This window comes from Cheilinus undulatus, linkage group 18 (genome assembly GCF_018320785.1).
Source record: "Cheilinus undulatus linkage group 18, ASM1832078v1, whole genome shotgun sequence".
NCBI classification, from domain to species: domain Eukaryota; kingdom Metazoa; phylum Chordata; class Actinopteri; order Labriformes; family Labridae; genus Cheilinus; species Cheilinus undulatus.
Window position 1 is genome coordinate 44,116,727 of NC_054882.1, and position 24,672 is coordinate 44,141,398.

The following is a 24,672-nucleotide window of genomic DNA, read 5'->3' on the forward strand; positions in this document are numbered from 1 at the left end:
AACATCACAAAAGCATGGAAGCAGTCACTGAAGTCAAACAGGGATGCAGAGGACCACAGCTATTCCTTTTTAAGTTTCTTTGTTTATCAGCAGTCTATCAGTTATATTACATTTATATTAAAGATGTTTCAGGTGTGTATTAAAATAAATAAGATATATAAAAAGATGATAAAACAGTAACAACCCTGAAATAATCTCAAATTAATCAAATCGGAAAAATTGTTGTTTGTGATTGGAGTTTTTTTACATAAAGGTTTTATAAAAAACTGGTCAGGGGAGTTGATCATGTGACGAACAGACGGTTTGGAGGAACTGGCCTCTCGGCTGACAAAAAGCGTTACCAAGCAGGTAAAACACGAACTTGTCATCTTTGATAGTTGATTTTTATTGTGTTTGTTAGTTTCTATTGATCATACGTGCCGCAGTGACGTAGCCGAGTTTAAACCCGGAAGAGTTTGTATTTGCTAGCTGCTAGTTAGCATTAGCTGCTGCATCACCAAACTCCATAGAAAAATCAGAAAATTTAGCCGAACCCTGTAAACGGCTGATTGAAGCTTTTATCGATCAGTAGTAGAACAGAAATCCCGACAGCCTTTGCCGGGTAGGTTCAGTTTCAGCAGGCTTTACACAGAAGTGACGACATGTTTGATGACAGCCCTGATAACCGCGTATTAAAGTACAAACGAAGTGTCTGAACCTCAGGGAAGTCTGGCGTGGTGTTACGGTTTCAATAGTGACCGTGCTAACTGGTGATCTCCAGCCGTAGGCGTCAGTGGCTGCCTAGTTGGAAAAACACCGTGAATGCCTCTTTATTGAAGCATTTAATTTAAAACTCCGCAGCTGATGATATTTAAACATGAAGAACTACAAACTCAGAGACTTTAGGTAATCAAACACCTTTAGCTGTATCCACGACAACCGCTTTGGCTGTAAGTCACACCTTAACACGGTAGCCTGTTGAACCGCAACCCTGGCTCCAACAAGCGCCTGTTCATGAGAGCCTTCACCATCCGCTGTTCAGAGTGTAAATGTGAATCAGGTCGGACTGAGGTCAGTCAGAAAAGGTCAAATGTCTCAGTTTAACATCTCACATGTTGTTTGTGTGCCGTATAGAATATGGCTTTATGACTTTTTCAGATCATTGCTCTTTTTTGTACACTTTACACAGTGTCCCAGCTTTTTTGGAATTGGCGTTATTCAACAGTAAAGTGGGACGTGATGCTGGATAAACCATTCAGATGTTTTTCAGATCCTTTTTGCTCACTCAGAAAAACCGTCACAATGAGGCTGGTGATTCTGGACGACTACGATCTGGCCAGTGAGTGGGCAGCTAAATACATCCGGAACAGAATAATCCAGTTTAAACCGTCTGCACAGAGATATTTCACTCTGGGCTTACCTACAGGTGAGACTCATCCATGCACAGAGGTATCTATCTTCTGCTGACAGCCTGTTCATTCTGAACTCCTCTCTTTCAGGAAGCACTCCCTTCGGCTGTTACCAGAAGTTAATAGAATATTACAGAAATGGAGATATTTCATTCAAATATGTGAAAACCTTCAACATGGATGAATATGTAGGTGAGTACTTTAACCCGCTGGTACTAAAAGACGACCTCTGGTGCGGTCGTGTCCCTGCAGACCCAGTTTAAATGACCTACTGTTAGTTCTGCTTGGATCGGTACATACTCCTAAATGGTTTCTGTTAACACTACAGGTAATGTTTCACTCCGTGGCGACATAAAAAAGACCAAACCTTTGTTATGTCTACTTTTATTTGAACTCAGATATTTCCAACAGTTTCAAAAGTCAGAGAAATGTTTATATTTGTGACGTGTTTCCTCTCATCCTGACGGCGGCCATGACAGTCATGTTTGTTGTTGCCGTGATACGCTGCTGTTGCGGTCCTGTATCTCACTCCCGTCTGCTGCTGCTTATTTGTGATGGACTGTGATTATTCTCAGTTAATGACTGAAGGTTTTGTGGCTGAAAGCCCTCCACTGATGTGACCTGGAAGGAAGCAAGAGCACGGCTTTAACGTCGCTCCAGCCCTGATCAGAGTCATGTACCTGTAACCAGTGTTTGCTTATTATCGTGTAATAATAATGTAACAGATGTAATAGGTAGTAAATAGAGTAGGCTAGAAACAGAAGAGTAAGAATGTCTGCTGGAGGGCAGGGACCAGTAAATAAAGACCAGTAAAAAGGGTATTTGAGTTATATGATGTGTATTATACAAATTAAAGGTGCAAATGGGATCCCAATATTTACAACACTGCAGATTTACAATACGAAAACTCAATAGTCTCTGATGAATAGTTCAATCAAAATCCAAAAGTCCTTTCTTCTACAATTGTGAAGCAGCGTATCATAACCTAGTCCGTTATGTTTATTGTTTAGGGTGGATTGTCCGAGAGCGCATAGATGTCCGAGGAGTTGTAGGTGGATTCGATGCGTAGCTTGGAGTTGGAGGGAGAACAGAAAGACAGGCAGCACAGCCTCCTACCAGACCATGGATAGTTGCACACAGAACAGGGAACGGGGTCAGCTCCAGGCCGATTTCACTAGCTCGCCATCACTTTAACCCTTTCATAGGGCACCTGGCCAGTTCAGTAAGCACAATGCACAAGACAAGACAAGTTCCCCAGTCACAAGATGATCTATTTTGGTTCCTGTAAGCTGCTGTCCCTTGACTTCTCTCCCACACACTAAAGGAAAGGAAGTCAGGGCAGCTTAAACATTACCTCCAAAGGATGTGATTGGATAACTAAGACCATGTGAACCTGTCATGTGGTGTGTATATAGGAGGTGTAGAAAACCAGTACTGGATTAGAATGGAATGGATTGGATTTCATTACTTAAATAGGTGGAAAACTAGCACTGGCCTACAGGGAATGGAGTTAAACCCTGGGTTACATACCGCTTTCCCACTAAAATTAGCGCGTTAAAGCGGGTTTTTAAACGCGGGTAAACCCGCTAACAATCGGTAAATGACTCCTTCCCCATTGCCAGCAGACCCGGGTCTGATCGCCAGCAGACGAGCTGCATGGCTGTTTGTTTTTTTTTTTCCTCTGGTGCGTCAAGCTGATGTCATCACGTTGCTTTTCCAGCTCAGTCTGTCTATCACAAAGATATCTGCTGAGAATAGTTCCTGTTCTACTGACATATTCAGCTCCTACAGCCGTGAATTTCTCATGGATTATCTAATAAAGCGCAACGCTTCCTACTTATGAGCACAGCCAAATAAAGTTAAGGAGAACCTTTTCACATCTATCTGCTTCTTGGAAATATTAGGCAAACATGGATCTTTTTAATGATTTAACACAGAACTTCAGCCTGCCAAACTCCGGTCTCCTCCATCAGCTGTCATCAGGCTAAACAGCTGATGGAGGAGACAGCAGAGTTTCAGACTGAGATTTAAGGGTGAAAACTAAAGAAGAATATATAGTCATTACCAAGGACATATGATAAAGGGAAATAGGAACAACCTTTTGAAAAGTCTCCCATTCTCCAGCTGTGTTTTTACGCAGGAAGCGCTGCGCTTCATGTGATAATCCATGAGAAATACAAGGCTGTAGAAGCCTGGCTGGTTCATGAAAAAATAATAGCTTTCAGCAGATATCTTTATTATGACAAGAGTGAGTTAGAAAAGCAATTTTAGTGTTTATATGTGCTGTTAAACTGCGCTGCTGTGCTGCAAAACTTCTGCCTTTAAACTCCTGCCTCCTCAGGCTTAAACGCACAGCAGACAGAATAAAGTTTCTGTGCAGCAACAACAAAAAGGATCTATGAGATCACAACAGGCAAGAAGTATGAACGCACTGTATTAATATAAATGTATATGTAATGTATGTAACACCTCATCCGCAAGGTGACAGGTAATGGCTAGCAGCCATCATACTGTGTTTTTCTTCCTTTATGTGAAAGTAACAGTTTGTGGTAAATGGGTTCACATCATCGTCTGATATCGATCACAGGCCTCTAAATCCAATCAAATCAAAATCGAATCATGGCAGACTGTGATATCAGCAGGTCTACCTCACATTAAGGGTCTGTCTCACATGAAGTTTTTTAAGCCCCTGTTCCTCCTGGTTCTCTCCAGGTCTACCTCACATGAAGTTTTTTAAGCCCCTGTTCCTCCTGGTTCTCTCCAGGTCTACCTCACATGAAGTTTTTTAAGCCCCTGTTCCTCCTGGTTCTCTCCAGGTCTACCTCACATGAAGTTTTTTAAGCCCCTGTTCCTCCTGGTTCTCTCCAGGTCTACCTCACATGAAGTTTTTTAAGCCCCTGTTCCTCCTGGTTCTCTCCAGGTCTACCTCACATGAAGTTTTTTAAGCCCCTGTTCCTCCTGGTTCTCTCCAGGTCTACCTCGTGCTCATCCAGAGAGCTATCACTCCTACATGTGGAACAACTTCTTCAAGCACATCGACATCGATCCTGCCAACGCTCACATCCTCGATGGAAACGCCGACGACCTGGAGACAGAGTGTGCAGCCTACGAGCAGAAGATCGCCGAGGCTGGAGGGATCGAGCTGTTTGTAGGAGGTCAGACATGTTTGAGGTTTTGTTGTCTGCTGTAGAACATCTTGGTTCCTTTCTTACACCCAGACTTTACCCGCTGATCTCTGCAGGAATCGGCCCTGATGGCCACATAGCGTTCAATGAGCCAGGCTCCAGCCTTGTTTCCAGGACCAGAGTGAAAACTCTGGCTAAGGACACCATCGTGGCTAACGCTCGATTCTTCGGCAACGACCTCTCCAAGGTTCCTACCATGGCTCTGACTGTGGGTGTCGGAACAGTCATGGACGCCAAGGAGGTTAGCTTATTGCTCCATTAAAATAATTTTATACAACTATCCAAACTTTCTATAGGTTAAATCATATGAAACTGTATTTGTAAGATCTACATATGAACTAAGGAGCTCCATTAGTGACAGGATGCTGTGTGAAGGAGACGTATCCCAGGTCTTTTACACTCCACAACAGAAACAGCTCCAGGTAATCGTGCAGTAAACCATATTCATATGTAGAGTCAGTACACATGTCTGTGTATAACTACATATGTGTATATAGGTGTCTACCTATTTCTAATATGTGATATGTTCAACATGTACATAACAGCTGTAAATAGAATTTATAATTGTTTTGATTCTTAAAGGTGCAGTGTGTAATATTTATCCTGGTAGCATTTAGTAAAACAAACTTGGTTAAATGAAACATGATGTGAATAGGTAGGTCTATCCTAATTAGTGTTTATCCACCTGAAAAAAATGTGTTTTTCTTTATTATTAACTCAGAATAAGCAATCTATTCATACATGGGGAGGGTCCCCTCCATGGGCGCCGCCATCTTGAATTTATTGCATTTTGCATGTTTCTCTGGTGAATACTGTGGCAACCAGTGGAATTTAAAAAATAAAAAAGTGTATCTGTTATTTAGTCGCTTCTGTGGCACCATAGAAACATGCAACATGCAAAAATTCAAGATGGCGGCGTCCGTGGAGGGGACCCTCCCCATGTATGAATAGATTGCTAATTCTGAGTTAATATAAAAAAAAAAACACGTTTTTTTCAGGTGGATAAACACTAATTAGGATAGACCTACCTATAGACATCATGTTTCATTTAACAAAGTTTGTTTTACTAAATGCTACTAGGATAAATATTACACACTGCACCTTTAAGTTACATTTCTATACTTCCTGTTTTGTATTTATTCATGTGTGCTTCGTTTTTCCACTCTTGCTGCTGTAAATTTGGAATTTCCCCCTGCAGGACTAATGAAGGAATGTCTTATCTTACATGCAGGATTAGTCAGTGCAGGATGGATTTTAGTATCAGATTAATGCTGCTGCTGTTGGAGTAGAGCTATTGTCCAACATTTCAGCAGGAATCAGTCAGAAACTGGGAATCAAAGGGGGCAGATTCCAGTCTCATCTATATTTGATAAAAACAAATCTTTTTGATGCTGTCACAGAGCCAGTCAGCGTTTAGATCTCTGTACTTCCAGGAGCACGTAGGAAACGATCGACCTGACGTCTTTAAACGTGTGTTTCTTCTCTCCGTGTGAAAAGACCTCACCAAGCATGACATTTTACTGTCTACAAATCTGAATTTTTGGGCCTGATCTAACCTGGATGTAGTATTTGCTTCTTCATATCATTTCAAAGTGTTTGCCGTCCATTCAGGTGATGATTCTGATCACTGGAGCTCACAAAGCCTTCGCTCTGTACAAAGCCATAGAGGAGGGAGTGAACCACATGTGGACGGTGTCGGCCTTCCAGCAGCACCCCCGCACCATCTTTGTCTGTGATGAAGACGCTACGCTGGAGCTACGTGTCAAAACAGTCAAATACTTCAAAGGTAACGCAGAGTCCATGCAGCCCTAAAAATAAAGTTGCTGAAGATGTAACTAATATAATTCATATAAAAGCTATAATCCCCCCAAAATGTACAGATTTTTTGGAATTTGAAATCTTGGCTCGGAGATAGTTCATCCAAGTGTCTGATGGAGATGTAAATGACCCGGGAGCATGCCTGGACCCCGTTGGTTTGGGCAATGCCACAGACGTTTGCTTGTCTTGGTCCGCCCCTGATGCCAGCCTTATGGACCATTTTAGGGTTAGGGTTAACCCTAACCCTGTGCAAATATATAAACACCTCATCCTGGAGGGTCTAATCACCCATGTTTTTAGGATAAAATCTGCTCCGTGCCTCTTTGGAGTTCCAGTAATCTTCGTCTTTGTTGTTTTTCAGTCAGCAATGATAAAATGAAACACGTTATCAGAATCTGGAAATGTAACAAACAGGCTGAACTGAAACAGAACAGCTTGATAACATTTCAGCGTCACAGGAACATGGCCACCACTGTGGAAATATGAATGTAATATTTATATTGATTATTAATATTAATAATACTAATAAACAAATATCTGATATAGTCTCTTCTAAAATTAGCTCGGCTGTTAAACACTTCAAGCTTTTAATTGTGATTAATCTCAGAATTTCTGCGGTTAATTGCAATTAATTTCCCTTTTGCCACAATTTAAAATTCCACTGTTTTGCATTTAAAACAATTTTTTGTTTCATTTTGGATTTTTTTGGTAAACTAAGGGAAAATGACTTTCTGATGACAGTAAAGCATGCAATGTAACTTTATTTAAAAAAAAATATTACACCGCTGATTATGTTCCTTCATTTTAGCTGCCATGAATGCTGGCAGCCCCAGAAGTCAGATTAAAAAAGTGAGCAGAGGATATCAAAATCACAAAACAGTTAATTAATAATTGAAGTGTTTTATACTGAATGAAATAATCAGTGGTCAGTTGAATAAAAAGAGAAGCTGACGTAGCAGAATGGCTCCTGAATGTTGTGCTGCATCCCCAGATTTGCTGATTCATTGTTGTGTTTCACTCTCGTTGAAGGTCTGATGCATGTCCATAACAGACTGGTGGACCCGGTTCTCAGCATCAAGGAGAAGTAGAGCAGATGAAGATCCTCAAACATCAGACATGGATGGAGGTCATTCTTCCTCTGGTTCTGTCATCAGAGCGCTTTTCTGACCTGGTAGAAGGTCCACCCTCACTCAGAGGTGTCATAATGGGAATCTTGGGTATGGTCATCATAAAACATCCTCACTGATTTTAGTAGTTTTCTTTTAAAGGGATACTGTCAGTTATTCAAGCACTCCTGGGGGTCTGGGTCTATATGGAGGCAGGAAACATGAAGGTTTCAGTGAGTAAAGTAAACTCAGACTATCTCTGCTCTCAGCGAAGGAAACTGTACTGTGTTTTATTTTATTTTTCTTCTTTATTTTTCAATCCTAAAGGTCAGGGTAATGGGGTCAGGGTTAGGCACCCCAATCCTAAAGGTCAGGGTAATGGGGTGGGGGAGGGGGTAATATTAAAAATAACTCACTACAAACTAAGTAAAAACCCTACAATGGTTAGTACGCCACTTCCCACCCCACGGTCTAGGTCTGCAGCCTCTGGTGAGTCCAGGTATCTGGTCTTGACTGAAGATGTGTTAGTGCAGAGTATAGACTCACATGTGCCGTGAACGGAGCATCATGTGAACAACCCCAGAGTTGATTGTACCCAAAACTGCTGCAGAGCCAGCAGACGTCAGGATGATCCAGTTCCGCTGAATCAGATCGCTCAGAGTTGGACTGCCTTCGCTGTCTGCACTTTTAAAGAGGGGGGGTTTATCAGGATAGAAATAAGGATTAATTACTTGATTTTCTACGATGCTTACATCCTTTTCCTTCGTGGTTGAATCCTTTCTGATAATTCTAGAGTAACTACCCTGGGTTTTTCTCTATTTTCATCACATAAATATGAAAGTTGAATAAGTTGTGGTTGTATCTGAAGGGAGATGGTAACCTCTGCCTCTAGATTTAAATGTCTCTGACAGTTTTATCCTGTCTGGTACTCACTCAGCCTCTGAAAGCTGTGAGATGTGGCTGAAAGTTCTGAAAGAAAAGATTGTTACTCCAGCTCATCATAAGGTCACAAACCAAACTCTTCCTCATTCATCTCCTGTATTTTCACTATTTTCACTTTTCTGGAGTGTCACTGTGAAGCATGTCTGCTGGAGTGCAGAGATCTGGTCGACTCCACTGGTTGTGATGTTCATTTCTACTTTTTGTTCATGCAGCAATGAGTGGATTCAACACCATCTGCTCAGACTCTGGATTTTTCAAAACTCCAGCATCTTTAATTTTTTATACCAAGGTTTGAAACATTCCTTTTGATTTGATCCTGAAGTCACTCTGCCTTTTCATGTGGCTGTTACACTTCCTCTTCATGTTTTGCACAAAAGGATGTAGTTTTTAACTTTCTGTTTTGTAATGACAATAAACAGTTTGCTACATTTGGTTCCCACTTTTTTTATGAAAATTATATAAAGACAAAGGATGCTGAAACTTTTTATATCCTACATTACTGACATGGATATAAACAAAGACAATACAACCTCTCTGCATGCTTATTGTATCATCTTTGTTTATAACCATGCTTGGCTAATAGCAGATATGTAGACTTTCTAACACATGATCACGGTTTAGTTGTAACCGACAGATAAAGCTACACCTGGCTGATATATTGTATCTCATATTTTGACTGTTTAGAGTCACAACTTTGAATTTTATCTTCTATCTTGGCCTTTAAACTCATGATTTTAACTCTGTCTCATATATTTGCCTTTTAAAAACCTTATTTTGACTTTTTGTATTTTGACCTTTAGGACTTATAAAGTTGACTTTATATGATCAGATTTTGAGCTTTAACTCATTTATTTATGTAGCTTTTATTTGACATGGACAGTAACATTATTGCTGTGATGTTTAATCATTTTGACCTTTTTTTTTTTTTTTTTTTTAGAAATTTTGACATCATCTATCATCTCTGTTTCATTTTCCCTATAATTTATTATCTGTAAAAACACAGTAGAGAGTGTCTGGTTTAATCTGGACCCTGTTAGGCCCTCAGGTTAGACCTGAATCCAGATCTCAGCCCCTGCTGTGATCAAGTCTGACACCCCCGATGTAGACAGTCTAAAAGACATGTTGTGCTGTGAATCTTTGGTCTGAACTCATTTTTAAATTCAGGCGCATCAGATCCAATGAAAGATGAAACAAAATGCGGTAACAAACAAGCAGGCAGCATAGTTAGAGTTATAGTTAAAATTTAATCTTGTAACGTACTCCCCGAGAGGAAAGATGTACAACACAATATCAAAGGTATGAATGTGAAGAAGTCAGCATTGTTGAAACAGTCGTTCCATTTGGGATGTGGAGTGGAGGCGTCAGAGAGGTAGAGGACAGGAGGTCAACTCTGCAGGGAGAGGATGATGGTCCCAGGGCTGAGGGTGCCTGGTTAGAGACTGCTAAAATGTCCATTATTCGGTCTTCTTGTAGTCCTCCAGGTGAGACAGGATCCACCCCGCTGGTCCTAGGATGGCGAGGGAGAACAAGCCAATCCCAACTGCACTTTCCTAGACAAAAGGGGGGATAGGTTGGTTTACAGCCAATCAGCATCTTCACTGTCAATGACACACCATCCCCCTGCTGGCCCTGAATTTCACTCAGGAATGATGTAAAAACAAGCCAGCTGCCTGTTCAGTAGGGGTGGGAACCGAGAACCAGTTCCAATTGGCTTAATCCATCAACATCATTTACATTTTACCTTAACGATGGGTGATGTTAAACAGAGATTGGACTTTATAATAATTTATGTCTGTTGTGCTTCAATGGTGAGCTCCGTCCTGTTTACACCGATCTTATTCAAAGTTACAGAATACTTAAGCGCATAAGACAACCAACAAGCAGTGAATAATTTCATCTACATTTCACATTAAACGGGTAAAGATACGTTTAAACATTTTTAAAAACCCTCAGTGGTTTCTGTTGTACCTGGCATGACTGCAGCAGCACCTGTGAGCGTGTGGAATATTTTCTCATCACCGATGTGCCCAGAAAGAAGAGTTAGAGTGTTTTTAAGCTCACGTTGTTTTAGATCACATTGGAGCCAGCGGAGCACATCTAATACCGCTTTCCCACTAAAATTAGCGTGTAAAAGCGGGTTTTTTAAACGCGGGTAAACCTGCTAACAATCGGCAAGTGACTCCTTTCCCATCGCCAGCAGACGAGCTGCGTGGCGGTTTTTTTTCTTCCTCTGGTGTGTCAAGCTGATGTCATCACGTTGGTTTTTGTGTAGTAACAAAAAAAAGGATCGATGTGATCGTTTCCAACAGCAAATAATGCAATAAATAAATAAATGAAAGGTTAATAGATTATATCGTTTGAGAAGGCTCTCTTTCCAGCTGCGCTTTATAAGATAGGCAGGAGGAATTAAAGACTGTGCTAAATCTGTCCGAGGGAAAAATATTTTTCTCAGTGCATATCTTCATTATCGCAAGACTGATCTAGCAAAGCATTTTAGTATTCATGTGCCATGAAATTACACAGCTGCACCATGTTGATGACAAGGAGGACTGATCACTGTCATGCACCCACATGTGAAATAAAGGCGTGGTCATGACGACAACTAAACACATAACAGTGAATGTGCAGTACTTTCCCTCTGTAAGACAGATTCATTGTTCTCTTAGATAAATCTCTTTAAAGTGAGTGACTGTGAGAGTCGTTGCCACTCAACATTTTAGCTATGTTGTTGTATATAGTTGCGTCTTGCACAGTCCCTGTGACCTGGCGCCGAATCTCCTCTTCTCCACGGATCAATAGACGCTCTCTGATCTCGCTGTCTTGCCAGTGCTGTGCCATCTTGCAAATATAAATCTCACATGCAGAGTCCCTCCTAACCCTAACCCCTCAGCTGCCGACGTCTTTTAGTTGCTCCAAGTTACGGGCGTGATATTATGACGCAGGCACGTTACGCCAAAGTCATCCCGCATTCACCCGGGTGTGACGTTCCCACTGGAGCCGATCTGAGGTGAGCCGATAAAAACCCGTGTCCATTGCAGGGTCGGTCGCAGGTCTGAATGCCGATTAGAGCCTTTCCCACTGCCGTCAGGAGCCGATTGTTTGCGTGTTTAAACGGGTTTTTCAGCCAGTGGGAAAGGGGTATTACAGTCTGACTTTAGAGAAGGCCATACCCCCCGTCAGAGCTGCGCCCGCGCCGTGCCAAGCCATAGCATGAGTATCTGTGCGCCAGTCTATAGTGAGTGTTCGTCTTTTACAAAACTGTCCCAACAACATTAACAGGAGTTCAGTCATCACTTTGTAGAGCGTGTTCAGACACAGACAGTGGTGCTGTGTGAGGAAAAATACACACATTCTCGAGGAATTTATTATTAATGTGCGCTAATCCCACAGCACCGTCTCCATGATGGTAATCAAAGCAACACTGTGGCTATTTCCCTTAGAATACAGTATTACCTTATTACTACCCATTTCTAGTGAACTGTCACAAACAGACTAAAGTGGTCAAAATGCGGCTTCATTTCTCCAAAGATGACGCACACAGAGCGATGACAAACGCTGTCAAACACTGATGTCTGATGCATGACATTCATCTTCAGCTGTTAATTCAGCAGGAGTTTATTTTGGTACTCTGGAGATCTGGAATCCAGAGAGTAGTTTCATTTTTATTTTAAGGTTTTATCTTTTAAAGAAAATGAGCAGTAGAACTGTATTCTAATTCAAGTTCACGGATTAGAGATCCAGAGAGCAGTTTGTCTTAACAGAGACACATCCAACAAAAAAAGAGATTTTTTTGTATGTTATTGAATGTTCTCCTCCCAAACACTGATGTTTAACATTTTTAGCAATCCAAAAACAAAATTCACACAAAGGAATCGATAAAGAATCGAACTGAAAAGAAGAATCAATTACAGCATCGATATCTATAAAATCTTACAAATTCCCACCCCTACTGGAGATCAACAACCTAAATGTAATATGACTTTAAACGCTACAGATTTAGTCCACTTTAAAGAGCGCTGTCTCTACATTAATGGATATCTTTGAATAATTCTACTCATTAATGAGGACATGGTTCTCTACATTACAGTTCTCTACATTACAGTCACTGAGGACACGGTTCTCTACATTACAGTCACTGAGGACACGGTTCTCTACATTACAGTTCTCCACGTTACAGTCACTGAGGACACGGTTCTCTACATTACAGTCACTGAGGACACGGTTCTCTACAATACAGTCACTGAGGACACGGATCACTACAATACAGTCACTGAGGACACGGTTCTCTACAATACAGTCACTGAGGACACGGTTCTCTACAATACAGTCACTGAGGACACGGTTCTCTACAATACAGTCACTGAGGACACGGTTCTCTACAATACAATCACTGAGGACACGGTTCTCTACAATACAGTCACTGAGGACACGGTTCTCTACAATACAATCACTGAGGACACGGTTCTCTACAATACAGTCACTGAGGACACGGTTCTCTACAATACAGTCACTGAGGACACGGTTCTCTACATTACAGTCACTGAGGACACGGTTCTCTACATTACAGTCACTGAGGACACGGTTCTCTACATTACAGTCACTGAGGACACGGTTCTCTACATTACAGTTCTCGACGTTACAGTCACTGAGGACATGGTTCTCTACATTACAGTCACTGAGGACACGGTTCTCTACATTACAGTTCTCTACGTTACAGTCACTGAGGACATGGTTCTCTACATTACAGTCACTAGGACACGGTTCTCTACATAACAATGACATGGTTCTCTATATTACAGTTCTCTACGTTACAGTCACTGAGGACATGGTTCTCTACATTACAGTCACTAGGACACGGTTCTCTACATAACAATGACATGGTTCTCTATATTACAGTTCTCTACGTTACAGTCATTGAGGACATGGTTCTCTACATTACAGTTCTCTACATTACAGTCACTGAGGGCACGGTTCTCTACATTACAGTTCTCTACATTACAGTCACTGAGGACATGGTTCTCTACATTACAGTCACTGAGGAAACGGTTCTCTACATTACAGTCACTGAGGACACGGTTCTCTACATTACAGTTCTCAAAGTTACAGACACTGAGGACCCGGTTCTCTACATTACAGTTCTCTACATTACAGTCACTGAGGACATGGTTCTCTACATTACAGTCACTGAGGACATGGTTCTCTACATTACAGTCACTGAGGAAACGGTTCTCTACATTACAGTCACTGAGGACACGGTTCTCTACATTACAGTTCTCAAAGTTACAGACACTGAGGACCCGGTTCTCTACATTACAGTTCTCTACATTACAGTCACTGAGGACATGGTTCTCTACATTACAGTCACTGAGGACATGGTTCTCTACATTACAGTCACTGAGGACACGGTTCTCTACATTACAGTCACTGAGGACACGGTTCTCTACATTACAGTCACTGAGGACACAGTTCGCTACATTACAGTTCTCTACATTACAGTCACTGAGGACATGGTTCTCTACATTACAGTCACTGAGGACACGGTTCTCTACATTACAGTCACTGAGGACATGGTTCTCTACATTACAATGACATGGTTCTCTACGTTACAGTCACTGAGGACACGGTTCTCTACATTACAGTCACTGAGGACATGGTTCTCTACATTACAGTCACTGAGGACACGGTTCTCTACATTACAGTCACTGAGGACATGGTTCTCTACATTACAATGACATGGTTCTCTACGTTACAGTCACTGAGGACACGGTTCTCTACATTACAATGACATGGTTCTCTACGTTACAGTCACTGAGGACACGGTTCTCTACATTACAGTCACTGAGGACACGGTTCTCTACATTACAGTCACTGAGGACATGGTTCTCTACATTACAGTCACTGAGGACACGGTTCTCTACATTACAGTTCTCTACGTTACAGTCACTGAGGACATGGTTCTCTACATTACAGTCACTAGGACACGGTTCTCTACATAACAATGACATGGTTCTCTACATTACAGTTCTCTACGTTACAGTCACTGAGGACACGGTTCTCTACATGACAGTCATTGAGGACACGGTTCTCTACATTACAGTTCTCTACATTACAGTCACTGAGGACACGGTTCTCTACATTACAGTCACTGAGGACACGGTTCTCTACATTACAGTTCTCTACATTACAGTCACTGAGGACACGGTTCTCTACATTACAGTCACTGAGGACACGGTTCTCTACATTACAATGACATGGTTCTCTACATTACAATGACATGGTTCTCTACATTACAGTTCTCTACATTACAGTCACTGAGGACACGGTTCTCTACATTACAGTCATTGAGGACATGGTACTCTACATTACAGTCACTGAGGACATGGTTCTCTACATTACAATGACATGGTTCTCTACATTACAATGACATGGTTCTCTAAATTACAATGACATGGTTCTCTACATTACAATGACATGGTTCTCTACATTACAGTCACTGAGGACATGGTTCTCTACATTACAGTCATTGAGGACACGGTTCTCTACATTACAGTCACTGAGGACATGGTTCTCTACATTACAATGACATGGTTCTCTACATTACAATGACATGGTTCTCTACATTACAATGACATGGTTCTCTACATTACAGTTCTCTACATTACAGTCACTGAGTACACGGTCCTCTACATTACAGTCATTGAGGACACGGTTCTCTACATTACAGTCACTGAGGACATGGTTCTCTACATTACAGTCACTAGGACACGGTTCTCTACATAACAATGACATGGTTCTCTACATTACAGTTCTCTACCTTACAGTCACTGAGGACACGGTTCTCTACATTACAGTCATTGAGGACACGGTTCTCTACATTACAGTTCTCTACATTACAGTCACTGAGGACACGGTTCTCTACATTACAGTCACTGAGGACACGGTTCTCTACATTACAGTTCTCTACATTACAGTCACTGAGGACACGGTTCTCTACATTACAGTCACTGAGGACATGGTTCTCTACATTACAATGACATGGTTCTCTACATTACAATGACATGGTTCTCTACATTACAGTCACTGAGGACACGGTTCTCTACATTACAGTCACTGAGGACACGGTTCTCTACATTACAGTTCTCTACATTACAGTCACTGAGGACACGGTTCTCTACATTACAGTCACTGAGGACACAGTTCTCTACATTACAGTCACTGAGGACACGGTTCTCTACATTACAATGACATGGTTCTCTACATTACAATGACATGGTTCTCTACATTACAATGACATGGTTCTCTACATTACAGTCACTGAGGACACGGTTCTCTACATTACAGTCACTGAGGACACGGTTCTCTACATTACAATGACATGGTTCTCTACATTACAATGACATGGTTCTCTACATTACAATGACATGGTTCTCTACATTACAGTCACTGAGGACACGGTTCTCTACATTACAGTCACTGAGGACACAGTTCGCTACATTACAGTTCTCTACATTACAGTCACTGAGGACATGGTTCTCTACATTACAGTCACTGAGGACACGGTTCTCTACATTACAGTTCTCCACGTTACAGTCACTGAGGACACGGTTCTCTACATTACAGTCACTGAGGACACGGTTCTCTACAATACAGTCACTGAGGACACGGTTCTCTACAATACAGTCACTGAGGACACGGTTCTCTACAATACAGTCACTGAGGACACGGTTCTCTACAATACAGTCACTGAGGACACGGTTCTCTACAATACAGTCACTGAGGACACGGTTCTCTACATTACAGTCACTGAGGACACGGTTCTCTACATTACAGTCACTGAGGACACGGTTCTCTACATTACAGTCACTGAGGACACGGTTCTCTACATTACAGTCACTGAGGACACGGTTCTCTACATTACAGTTCTCTACGTTACAGTCACTGAGGACATGGTTCTCTACATTACAGTCACTGAGGACACGGTTCTCTACATTACAGTTCTCTACGTTACAGTCACTGAGGACATGGTTCTCTACATTACAGTCACTAGGACACGGTTCTCTACATAACAATGACATGGTTCTCTATATTACAGTTCTCTACGTTACAGTCACTGAGGACACGGTTCTCTACATTACAGTCACTGAGGACACGGTTCTCTACATTACAGTCACTGAGGACACGGTTCTCTACATTACAGTCACTGAGGACACGGTTCTCTACATTACAGTTCTCTACGTTACAGTCACTGAGGACATGGTTCTCTACATTACAGTCACTGAGGACACGGTTCTCTACATTACAGTTCTCTACGTTACAGTCACTGAGGACATGGTTCTCTACATTACAGTCACTGAGGACATGGTTCTCTACATTACAGTCACTGAGGACACGGTTCTCTACATTACAGTTCTCTACGTTACAGTCACTGAGGACATGGTTCTCTACATTACAGTCACTAGGACACGGTTCTCTACATAACAATGACATGGTTCTCTATATTACAGTTCTCTACGTTACAGTCACTGAGGACATGGTTCTCTACAGTTCTCTACATGACAGTCACTTGAGGACACCGTTCTCTACATTACAGTTCTCTACATTACAGTCACTGAGGACATGGTTCTCTACATTACAGTCACTGAGGAAACGGTTCTCTACATTACAGTCACTGAGGACACGGTTCTCTACATTACAGTTCTCAAAGTTACAGACACTGAGGACCCGGTTCTCTACATTACAGTTCTCTACATTACAGTCACTGAGGACATGGTTCTCTACATTACAGTCACTGAGGACATGGTTCTCTACATTACAGTCACTGAGGACACGGTTCTCTACATTACAGTCACTGAGGACACGGTTCTCTACATTACAATGACATGGTTCTCTACATTACAATGACATGGTTCTCTACATTACAATGACATGGTTCTCTACATTACAGTCACTGAGGACACGGTTCTCTACATTACAGTCACTGAGGACACAGTTCGCTACATTACAGTTCTCTACATTACAGTCACTGAGGACATGGTTCTCTACATTACAGTCACTGAGGACACGGTTCTCTACATTACAATGACATGGTTCTCTACGTTACAGTCACTGAGGACACGGTTCTCTACATTACAGTCACTGAGGACATGGTTCTCTACATTACAGTCACTGAGGACACGGTTCTCTACATTACAGTCACTGAGGACATGGTTCTCTACATTACAATGACATGGTTCTCTACGTTACAGTCACTGAGGACATGGTTCTCTACATTACAATGACATGGTTCTCTACATCATAGTCACTGAGGACACGGTTCTCTACATTACAGTCACTGAGGACACGGTTCTCTACATTACAGTCACTGAGGACACGGTTCTCTACATTACAGTCACTGAGGACATGGTTCTCTACATTACAGTTCTCAGTTACAGTCACTGAGGACATGGTTCTCTACATTACAGTCACTAGGACACGGTTCTCTACATAACAATGACATGGTTCTCTACATTACAGTTCTCTACCTTACAGTCACTGAGGACACGGTTCTCTACATGACAGTCATTGAGGACACGGTTCTCTACATTACAGTTCTCTACATTACAGTCACTGAGGACACGGTTCTCTACATTACAGTCACTGAGGACACGGTTCTCTACATTACAGTTCTCTACATTACAGTCACTGAGGACACGGTTCTCTACATTACAGTCACTGAGGACACGGTTCTCTACATTACAATGACATGGTTCTCTACATTACAATGACATGGTTCTCTACATTACAGTCACTGAGGACACGGTTCTCTACATTACAGTCACTGAGGACACGGTTCTCTACATTACAGTTCTCTACATTACAGTCACTGAGGACACGGTTCTCTACATTACAGTCACTGAGGACACGGTTCTCTACATTACAATGACATGGTTCTCTACATTACAGTTCTCTACATTACAGTCACTGAGGACACGGTTCTCTACATTACAGTCATTGAGGACATGGTACTCTACATTACAGTCACTGAGGACATGGTTCTCTACATTACAATGACATGGTTCTCTACATTACAATGACATGGTTCTCTAAATTACAATGACATGGTTCTCTACATTACAATGACATGGTTCTCTACATTACAGTCACTGAGGACATGGTTCTCTACATTACAGTCATTGAGGACACGGTTCTCTACATTACAGTCACTGAGGACATGGTTCTCTACATTACAATGACATGGTTCTCTACATTACAATGACATGGTTCTCTACATTACAATGACATGGTTCTCTACATTACAGTTCTCTACATTACAGTCACTGAGTACACGGTCCTCTACATTACAGTCATTGAGGACACGGTTCTCTACATTACAGTCACTGAGGACATGGTTCTCTACATTACAGTCACTAGGACACGGTTCTCTACATAACAATGACATGGTTCTCTACATTACAGTTCTCTACCTTACAGTCACTGAGGACACGGTTCTCTACATGACAGTCATTGAGGACACGGTTCTCTACATTACAGTTCTCTACATTACAGTCACTGAGGACACGGTTCTCTACATTACAGTCACTGAGGACACGGTTCTCTACATTACAGTTCTCTACATTACAGTCACTGAGGACACGGTTCTCTACATTACAGTCACTGAGGACATGGTTCTCTACATTACAATGACATGGTTCTCTACATTACAATGACATGGTTCTCTACATTACAGTCACTGAGGACACGGTTCTCTACATTACAGTCACTGAGGACACGGTTCTCTACATTACAGTTCTCTACATTACAGTCACTGAGGACACGGTTCTCTACATTACAGTCACTGAGGACACAGTTCTCTACATTACAGTCACTGAGGACACGGTTCTCTACATTACAATGACATGGTTCTCTACATTACAATGACATGGTTCTCTACATTACAATGACATGGTTCTCTACATTACAATGACATGGTTCTCTACATTACAGTCACTGAGGACACGGTTCTCTACATTACAGTCACTGAGGACACGGTTCTCTACATTACAATGACATGGTTCTCTACATTACAATGACATGGTTCTCTACATTACAATGACATGGTTCTCTACATTACAGTCACTGAGGACACGGTTCTCTACATTACAGTCACTGAGGACACAGTTCGCTACATTACAGTTCTCTACATTACAGTCACTGAGGACATGGTTCTCTACATTACAGTCACTGAGGACACGGTTCTCTACATTACAGTCACTGAGGACATGGTTCTCTACATTACAATGACATGGTTCTCTACGTTACAGTCACTGAGGACACGGTTCTCTACATTACAGTCACTGAGGACATGGTTCTCTACATTACAGTCACTGAGGACACGGTTCTCTACATTACAGTCACTGAGGACATGGTTCTCTACATTACAATGACATGGTTCTCTACAATACAGTCACTGAGGACATGGTTCTCTACATAACAATGACATGGTTCTCTACATCATAGTCACTGAGGACACGGTCCTCTACATTACAGTCACTGAGGACACGGTTCTCTACATTACAGTCACTGAGGACATGGTTCTCTACATTACAATGACATGGTTCTCTACATTACAATGACATGGTTCTCTACATCATAGTCACTGAGGACACGGTCCTCTACATTACAGTCACTGAGGACACGGTCCTCTACATTACAGTTCTCTACATTACAGTCACTGAGGACACGGTTCTCTACATTACAGTCACTGAGGACACGGTTCTCTACATTACAGTCACTGAGGACACGGTTCTCTACATTACAATGACATGGTTCTCTACATTACAATGACATGGTTCTCTACATCATAGTCACTGAGGACACGGTTCTCTACATTACAGTCACTGAGGACACGGTTCTCTACATTACAGTCACTGAGGACACGGTTCTCTACATTACAGTCACTGAGGAAATGGTTCTCTACATTACAATGACATGGTTCTCTACATCATAGTCACTGAGGACACGGTTCTCTACATTACAGTTGTCTACGTTACAGTCACTGAGGACACGGTTCTCTACATTACAGTTCTCTACGTTACAGTCACTGAGGACACGGTTCTCTACATTACAGTTCTCTACGTTACAGTCACTGAGGACACGGTTCTCTACATTACAATCACTGAGGACACGGTTCTCTACATTACAGTTCTCTACATTACAGTCACTGAGGACACGGTTCTCTACATTACAATCACTGAGGACACGGTTCTCTACATTACAGTTCTCTACATTACAGTCACTGAGGACATGGTTCTCTACATTACAGTCACTGAGGACACGGTTCTCTACATTACAGTTCTCTACGTTACAGTCACTGAGGACACGGTTCTCTACATTACAGTCACTGAGGACACGGTTCTCTACATTACAGTCACTGAGGACACAGTTCGCTACATTACAGTTCTCTACGTTACAGTCACTGAGGACACGGTTCTCTACATTACAGTCACTGAGGACACAGTTCGCTACATTACAGTTCTCTACATTACAGTCACTGAGGACACAGTTCGCTACATTACAGTTCTCTACATTACAGTCACTGAGGACACAGTTCGCTACATTACAGTTCTCTACATTACAGTCACTGAGGACACAGTTCGCTACATTACAGTTCTCTACATTACAGTCACTGAGGACACGGTTCTCTACATTACAGTCACTGAGGACACAGTTCGCTACATTACAGTTCTCTACGTTACAGTCACTGAGGACATGGTTCTCTACGTTACAGTCACTGAGGACACGGTTCTCTACGTTACAGTCACTGAGGACATGGTTCTCTATGTTACAGGGTGTTATCAGATGTCCTGTTAGCATTATGAACTATCTGCCTGTCATAGCGTAGCATTATTAAACTGATAACACGACTAAAAAGAAAATAAGCAAAGACTCAGAAACCCATCCCACCACCCATATCAACCACTAATTAACCCTCTAATAACCAGTATCTACCACTTATTAACCCTCTAATAACCGGTATCTACCACTAATTAACCCTCTAATAACCAGTGTCTACCACTAATTAACCCTCTAATAACCAGTATCTACCACTAATTAACCCTCTAATAACCAGTGTCTACCACTAATTAACCCTCTTATAACCAGTATCTACCACTAATTAACCCTCTAATAACCAGTATCTACCACTAATTAACCCTCTAATAACCAGTATCTACCACTAATTAACCCTCTAATAACCAGTATCTACCACTAATAAACCCTCTAATAACCAGTATCTACCACTAATTAACCCTCTAATAACCAGTATCTACCACTAATTAACCCTCTAATAACCAGTATCTACCACTAATTAACCCTCTAATAACCAGTATCTACCACTAATTAACCCTCTAATAACCAGTATCTACCACTCGGTGACTCTACTGTCCTCTAGCCTCGCCAAGGACGGTTAGCATGTAGCTAGCGCTAGCTCCGCTGTTAGCTCGTAGCAGAGGGTTGAATGAAGAAAAGCAGACCCACCACTGCTCCGACCTTATCCTTGGCCGGTCTGGTGTACAGGTTTGCCCTCTGAACGGCGCTCTGTAGCCGCAGAGAAGGGGCAGCACGGCTGGCGATAACTCTCAGGAGTCCCGACATGTTGGTCTGCTGTCTGAAGAAGAAGCTATGACGAAAGGCGGAAGTGAGGTCATTTCCTGTCGCCGTCTTCTTCTTCGTTCGATATTTGTCCAAAGTAACATCACTGCCTACCTCTGGATGTAAAGTGGTACAACAGTTCTGTATGGAAACGTGCTCTAACATTACACAGTTAAGAAACGTCAGTATGCTGGGGCCAGGGTAGGGTTAGAGTTAGAGTTAGAGTTAGGTTTTAGAGTTAGAGTTAGAGTTAGGTTTTAGAGTTAGAGTTAGAGTTAGGGGTAGAGTTAGAGTTAGAGTTAGAGTTAGAGTTAGGGGTAGAGTTAGAGTAAGGTTTTAGAGTTAGAGTTAGAGTTAGGGGTAGAGTTAGAGTTAGAGTAAGGGGTTGAGTAAGAGTTAGAGTTAGAGTTAGGGGTAGAGTTAGGGTTAGAGTTAGGTTTTAGAGTTAGAGTTAGAGTTAGGTTTTAGAGTTAGAGTTAGAGTTAGGGGTAGAGTTAGAGTTGGAGTTAGAGTTAGAGTTAGGGGTAGAGTTAGAGTTAGAGTTAGAGTTAGGTTTTAGAGTTAGAGTTAGAGTTAGAGTTAGGGGTAGAGTTAGGGTTAGAGTTAGGTTTTAGAGTTAGAGTTAGAGTTAGAGTTAGAGTTAGGTTTTAGAGTTAGAGTTAGGTTTTAGAGTTAGAGTTAGAGTTAGAGTAAGGTTTTAGAGTTGGAGTTAGAGTTAGAGTTAGGTTTTAGAGTTAGAGTTAGAGTTAGGGGTAGAGTTAGAGTTAGATTTAGAGTTGGAGTTAGGGGGAGAGTTAGAGTAAGGTTTTAGAGTTGGAGTTAGAGTTAGAGTTAGGCTTTAGAGTTAGAGTTAGAGTTAGAGTTAGGTTTTAGAGTTAGAGTTAGAGTTAGAGTAAGGTTTTAGAGTTAGAGTTAGAGTTAGAGTTAGGTTTTAGAGTTAGAGTTAGAGTTAGAGTTAGGGGTAGAGTTAGAGTTAGAGTTAGAGTTAGGGGTAGAGTTAGAGTTAGGGGTAGAGTTAGAGTTAGAGTTAGAGTTAGGGGTAGAGTTAGAGTTAGAGTTAGAGTTAGGGGTAGAGTTAGAGTTAGAGTTAGAGTTAGGGGTAGAGTTAGAGTTAGGTTTTAGAGTTAGAGTTAGAGTTAGAGTTAGGGGTAGAGTTAGAGTTAGGGGTAGAGTTAGAGTTAGAGTTAGAGTAAGGGGTAGAGTTAGAGTTAGAGTTAGAGTTAGAGTTAGAGTTAGAGTTAGTGGTAGAGTTAGGGGTAGAGTTAGAGTTAGAGTTAGAGTTAGGGGTAGAGTTAGAGTTAGAGTTAGGGGCAGAGTTAGAGTTAGAGTTAGGGGTAGAGTTAGAGTTAGAGTTAGAGTTAGGGGTAGAGTTAGAGTTAGAGTTAGAGTTAGGGGTAGAGTTAGAGTTAGGGGTAGAGTTAGAGTTAGAGTTAGGGGTAGAGTTAGAGTTAGAGTCAGAGTTAGGGGTAGAGTTAGAGTTAGAGTTAGGGGTAGAGTTAGGGGTAGGTTTTAGAGTTAGAGTTAGAGTTAGAGTTAGGGGTAGAGTTAGAGTTAGTGTTAGAGTTAGAGTTAGGGGTAGAGTTAGAGTTAGAGTTAGGGGTAGAGTTAGGGTTAGAGTTAGAGTTAGAGTTGGGGTAGGTTTTAGAGTTAGAGTTAGGGGTAGGTTTTAGAGTTAGAGTTAGAGGTAGAGTTAGAGTTAGGGGTAGGTTTTAGAGTTAGAGTTAGAGTTAGGGGTAGGTTTTAGAGTTAGAGTTAGAGTTAGAGTTAGGGGTAGGTTTTAGAGTTAGAGTTAGAGTTAGAGTTAGGGGTAGAGTTAGAGTTAGGGGTAGAGTTAGAGTTAGAGTTAGAGTTAGGGGTAGAGCTAGAGTTAGAGTTAGAGGTAGAGTTAGAGTTAGAGTTAGGGGTAGAGTTAGAGTTAGAGTTAGAGTTAGAGTTAGGGGTAGGTTTTAGAGTCAGAGTTAGAGTTAGAGTTAGGGGTAGGTTTTAGAGTTAGAGTTAGAGTTAGAGTTAGGGGTAGAGTTAGAGTTAGAGTTAGAGTTAGGGGTAGGTTTTAGAGTTAGAGTTAGAGTCAGGGGTAGGTTTTAGAGTTAGAGTTAGAGTTAGAGTTAGGGGTAGAGTTAGAGTTAGAGTTAGGGGTAGAGTTAGAGTTAGAGTTAGGGTTAGAGTTAGAGTTAGAGTAAGGGGTAGGTTTTAGAGTAAGAGTTAGAGTTAGAGTTAGGGGTAGGTTTTAGAGTTAGAGTTAGAGTTAAGGGTTGGTTTTAGAGTTAGAGTTAGAGTTAGGGGTAGGTTTTAGAGTTAGAGTTAGAGTTAGAGTTAGGTTTTAGATTTAGAGTTAGAGTTAGAGTTAGGTTTTAGAGTTAGAGTTAGGTTTTAGAGTTAGAGTTAGAGTTAGAGTTAGGGGTAGGTTTTAGAGTCAGAGTTAGAGTTAGAGTTAGGGGTAGGTTTTAGAGTTAGAGTTAGAGTTAGAGTTAGAGTTAGGGGTAGGTTTTAGAGTTAGAGTTAGAGTTAGGGGTAGGTTTTAGAGTTAGAGTTAGAGTTAGGGGTAGGTTTTAGAGTTAGAGTTAGAGTTAGAGTTAGGGGTAGAGTTAGAGTTAGAGTTAGGGG

General features: G+C 41.6%; 2 protein-coding genes across 2 annotated transcripts; one reads left to right on the top strand and one right to left on the bottom strand.

Moving 5' to 3' along the window:
* The first annotated feature begins 268 nt into the window (after nt 1-268).
* Nucleotides 269-8,867, top strand: LOC121526785 (glucosamine-6-phosphate isomerase 2). The gene is made up of 7 exons (XM_041813528.1): nt 269-348; nt 1,269-1,405; nt 1,479-1,580; nt 4,361-4,543; nt 4,630-4,814; nt 6,185-6,359; nt 7,421-8,867. Exons 2-7 carry the CDS (start codon nt 1,282-1,284, stop codon nt 7,477-7,479), a joined length of 828 nt encoding a protein of 275 aa, XP_041669462.1. The 5' UTR covers nt 269-348; nt 1,269-1,281; the 3' UTR covers nt 7,480-8,867.
* A 796-nt stretch (nt 8,868-9,663) lies between these two features.
* Nucleotides 9,664-22,115, bottom strand: LOC121526765 (cytochrome c oxidase subunit 8B, mitochondrial). The gene is made up of 2 exons (XM_041813490.1): nt 21,955-22,115; nt 9,664-9,989 (listed from the first exon to the last, which is right to left on the bottom strand). Exons 1-2 carry the CDS (start codon nt 22,069-22,071, stop codon nt 9,894-9,896), a joined length of 213 nt encoding a protein of 70 aa, XP_041669424.1. The 5' UTR covers nt 22,072-22,115; the 3' UTR covers nt 9,664-9,893.
* Nucleotides 22,116-24,672: the final 2,557 nt, after the last annotated feature.

What these genes read in the sequence shown, in the direction of transcription:
- LOC121526785 (XM_041813528.1), top strand. Translation starts at nt 1,282, where the DNA reads ATGAGGCTGGTGATTCTGGACGACTACGATCTGGCCAGTGAGTGGGCA. An exon ending in GATCGAGCTGTTTGTAGGAG is followed by an intron (nt 4,544 to 4,629) that starts GTCAGACATGTT and finishes TGATCTCTGCAG; the next exon opens with GAATCGGCCCTGATGGCCAC. An exon ending in AACAGTCAAATACTTCAAAG is followed by an intron (nt 6,360 to 7,420) that starts GTAACGCAGAGT and finishes CTCTCGTTGAAG; the next exon opens with GTCTGATGCATGTCCATAAC.
- LOC121526765 (XM_041813490.1), bottom strand. Translation starts at nt 22,071, where the DNA reads ATGTCGGGACTCCTGAGAGTTATCGCCAGCCGTGCTGCCCCTTCTCTG. An exon ending in AGGATAAGGTCGGAGCAGTG is followed by an intron (nt 9,990 to 21,954) that starts GTGGGTCTGCTT and finishes CCTTTTGTCTAG; the next exon opens with GAAAGTGCAGTTGGGATTGG.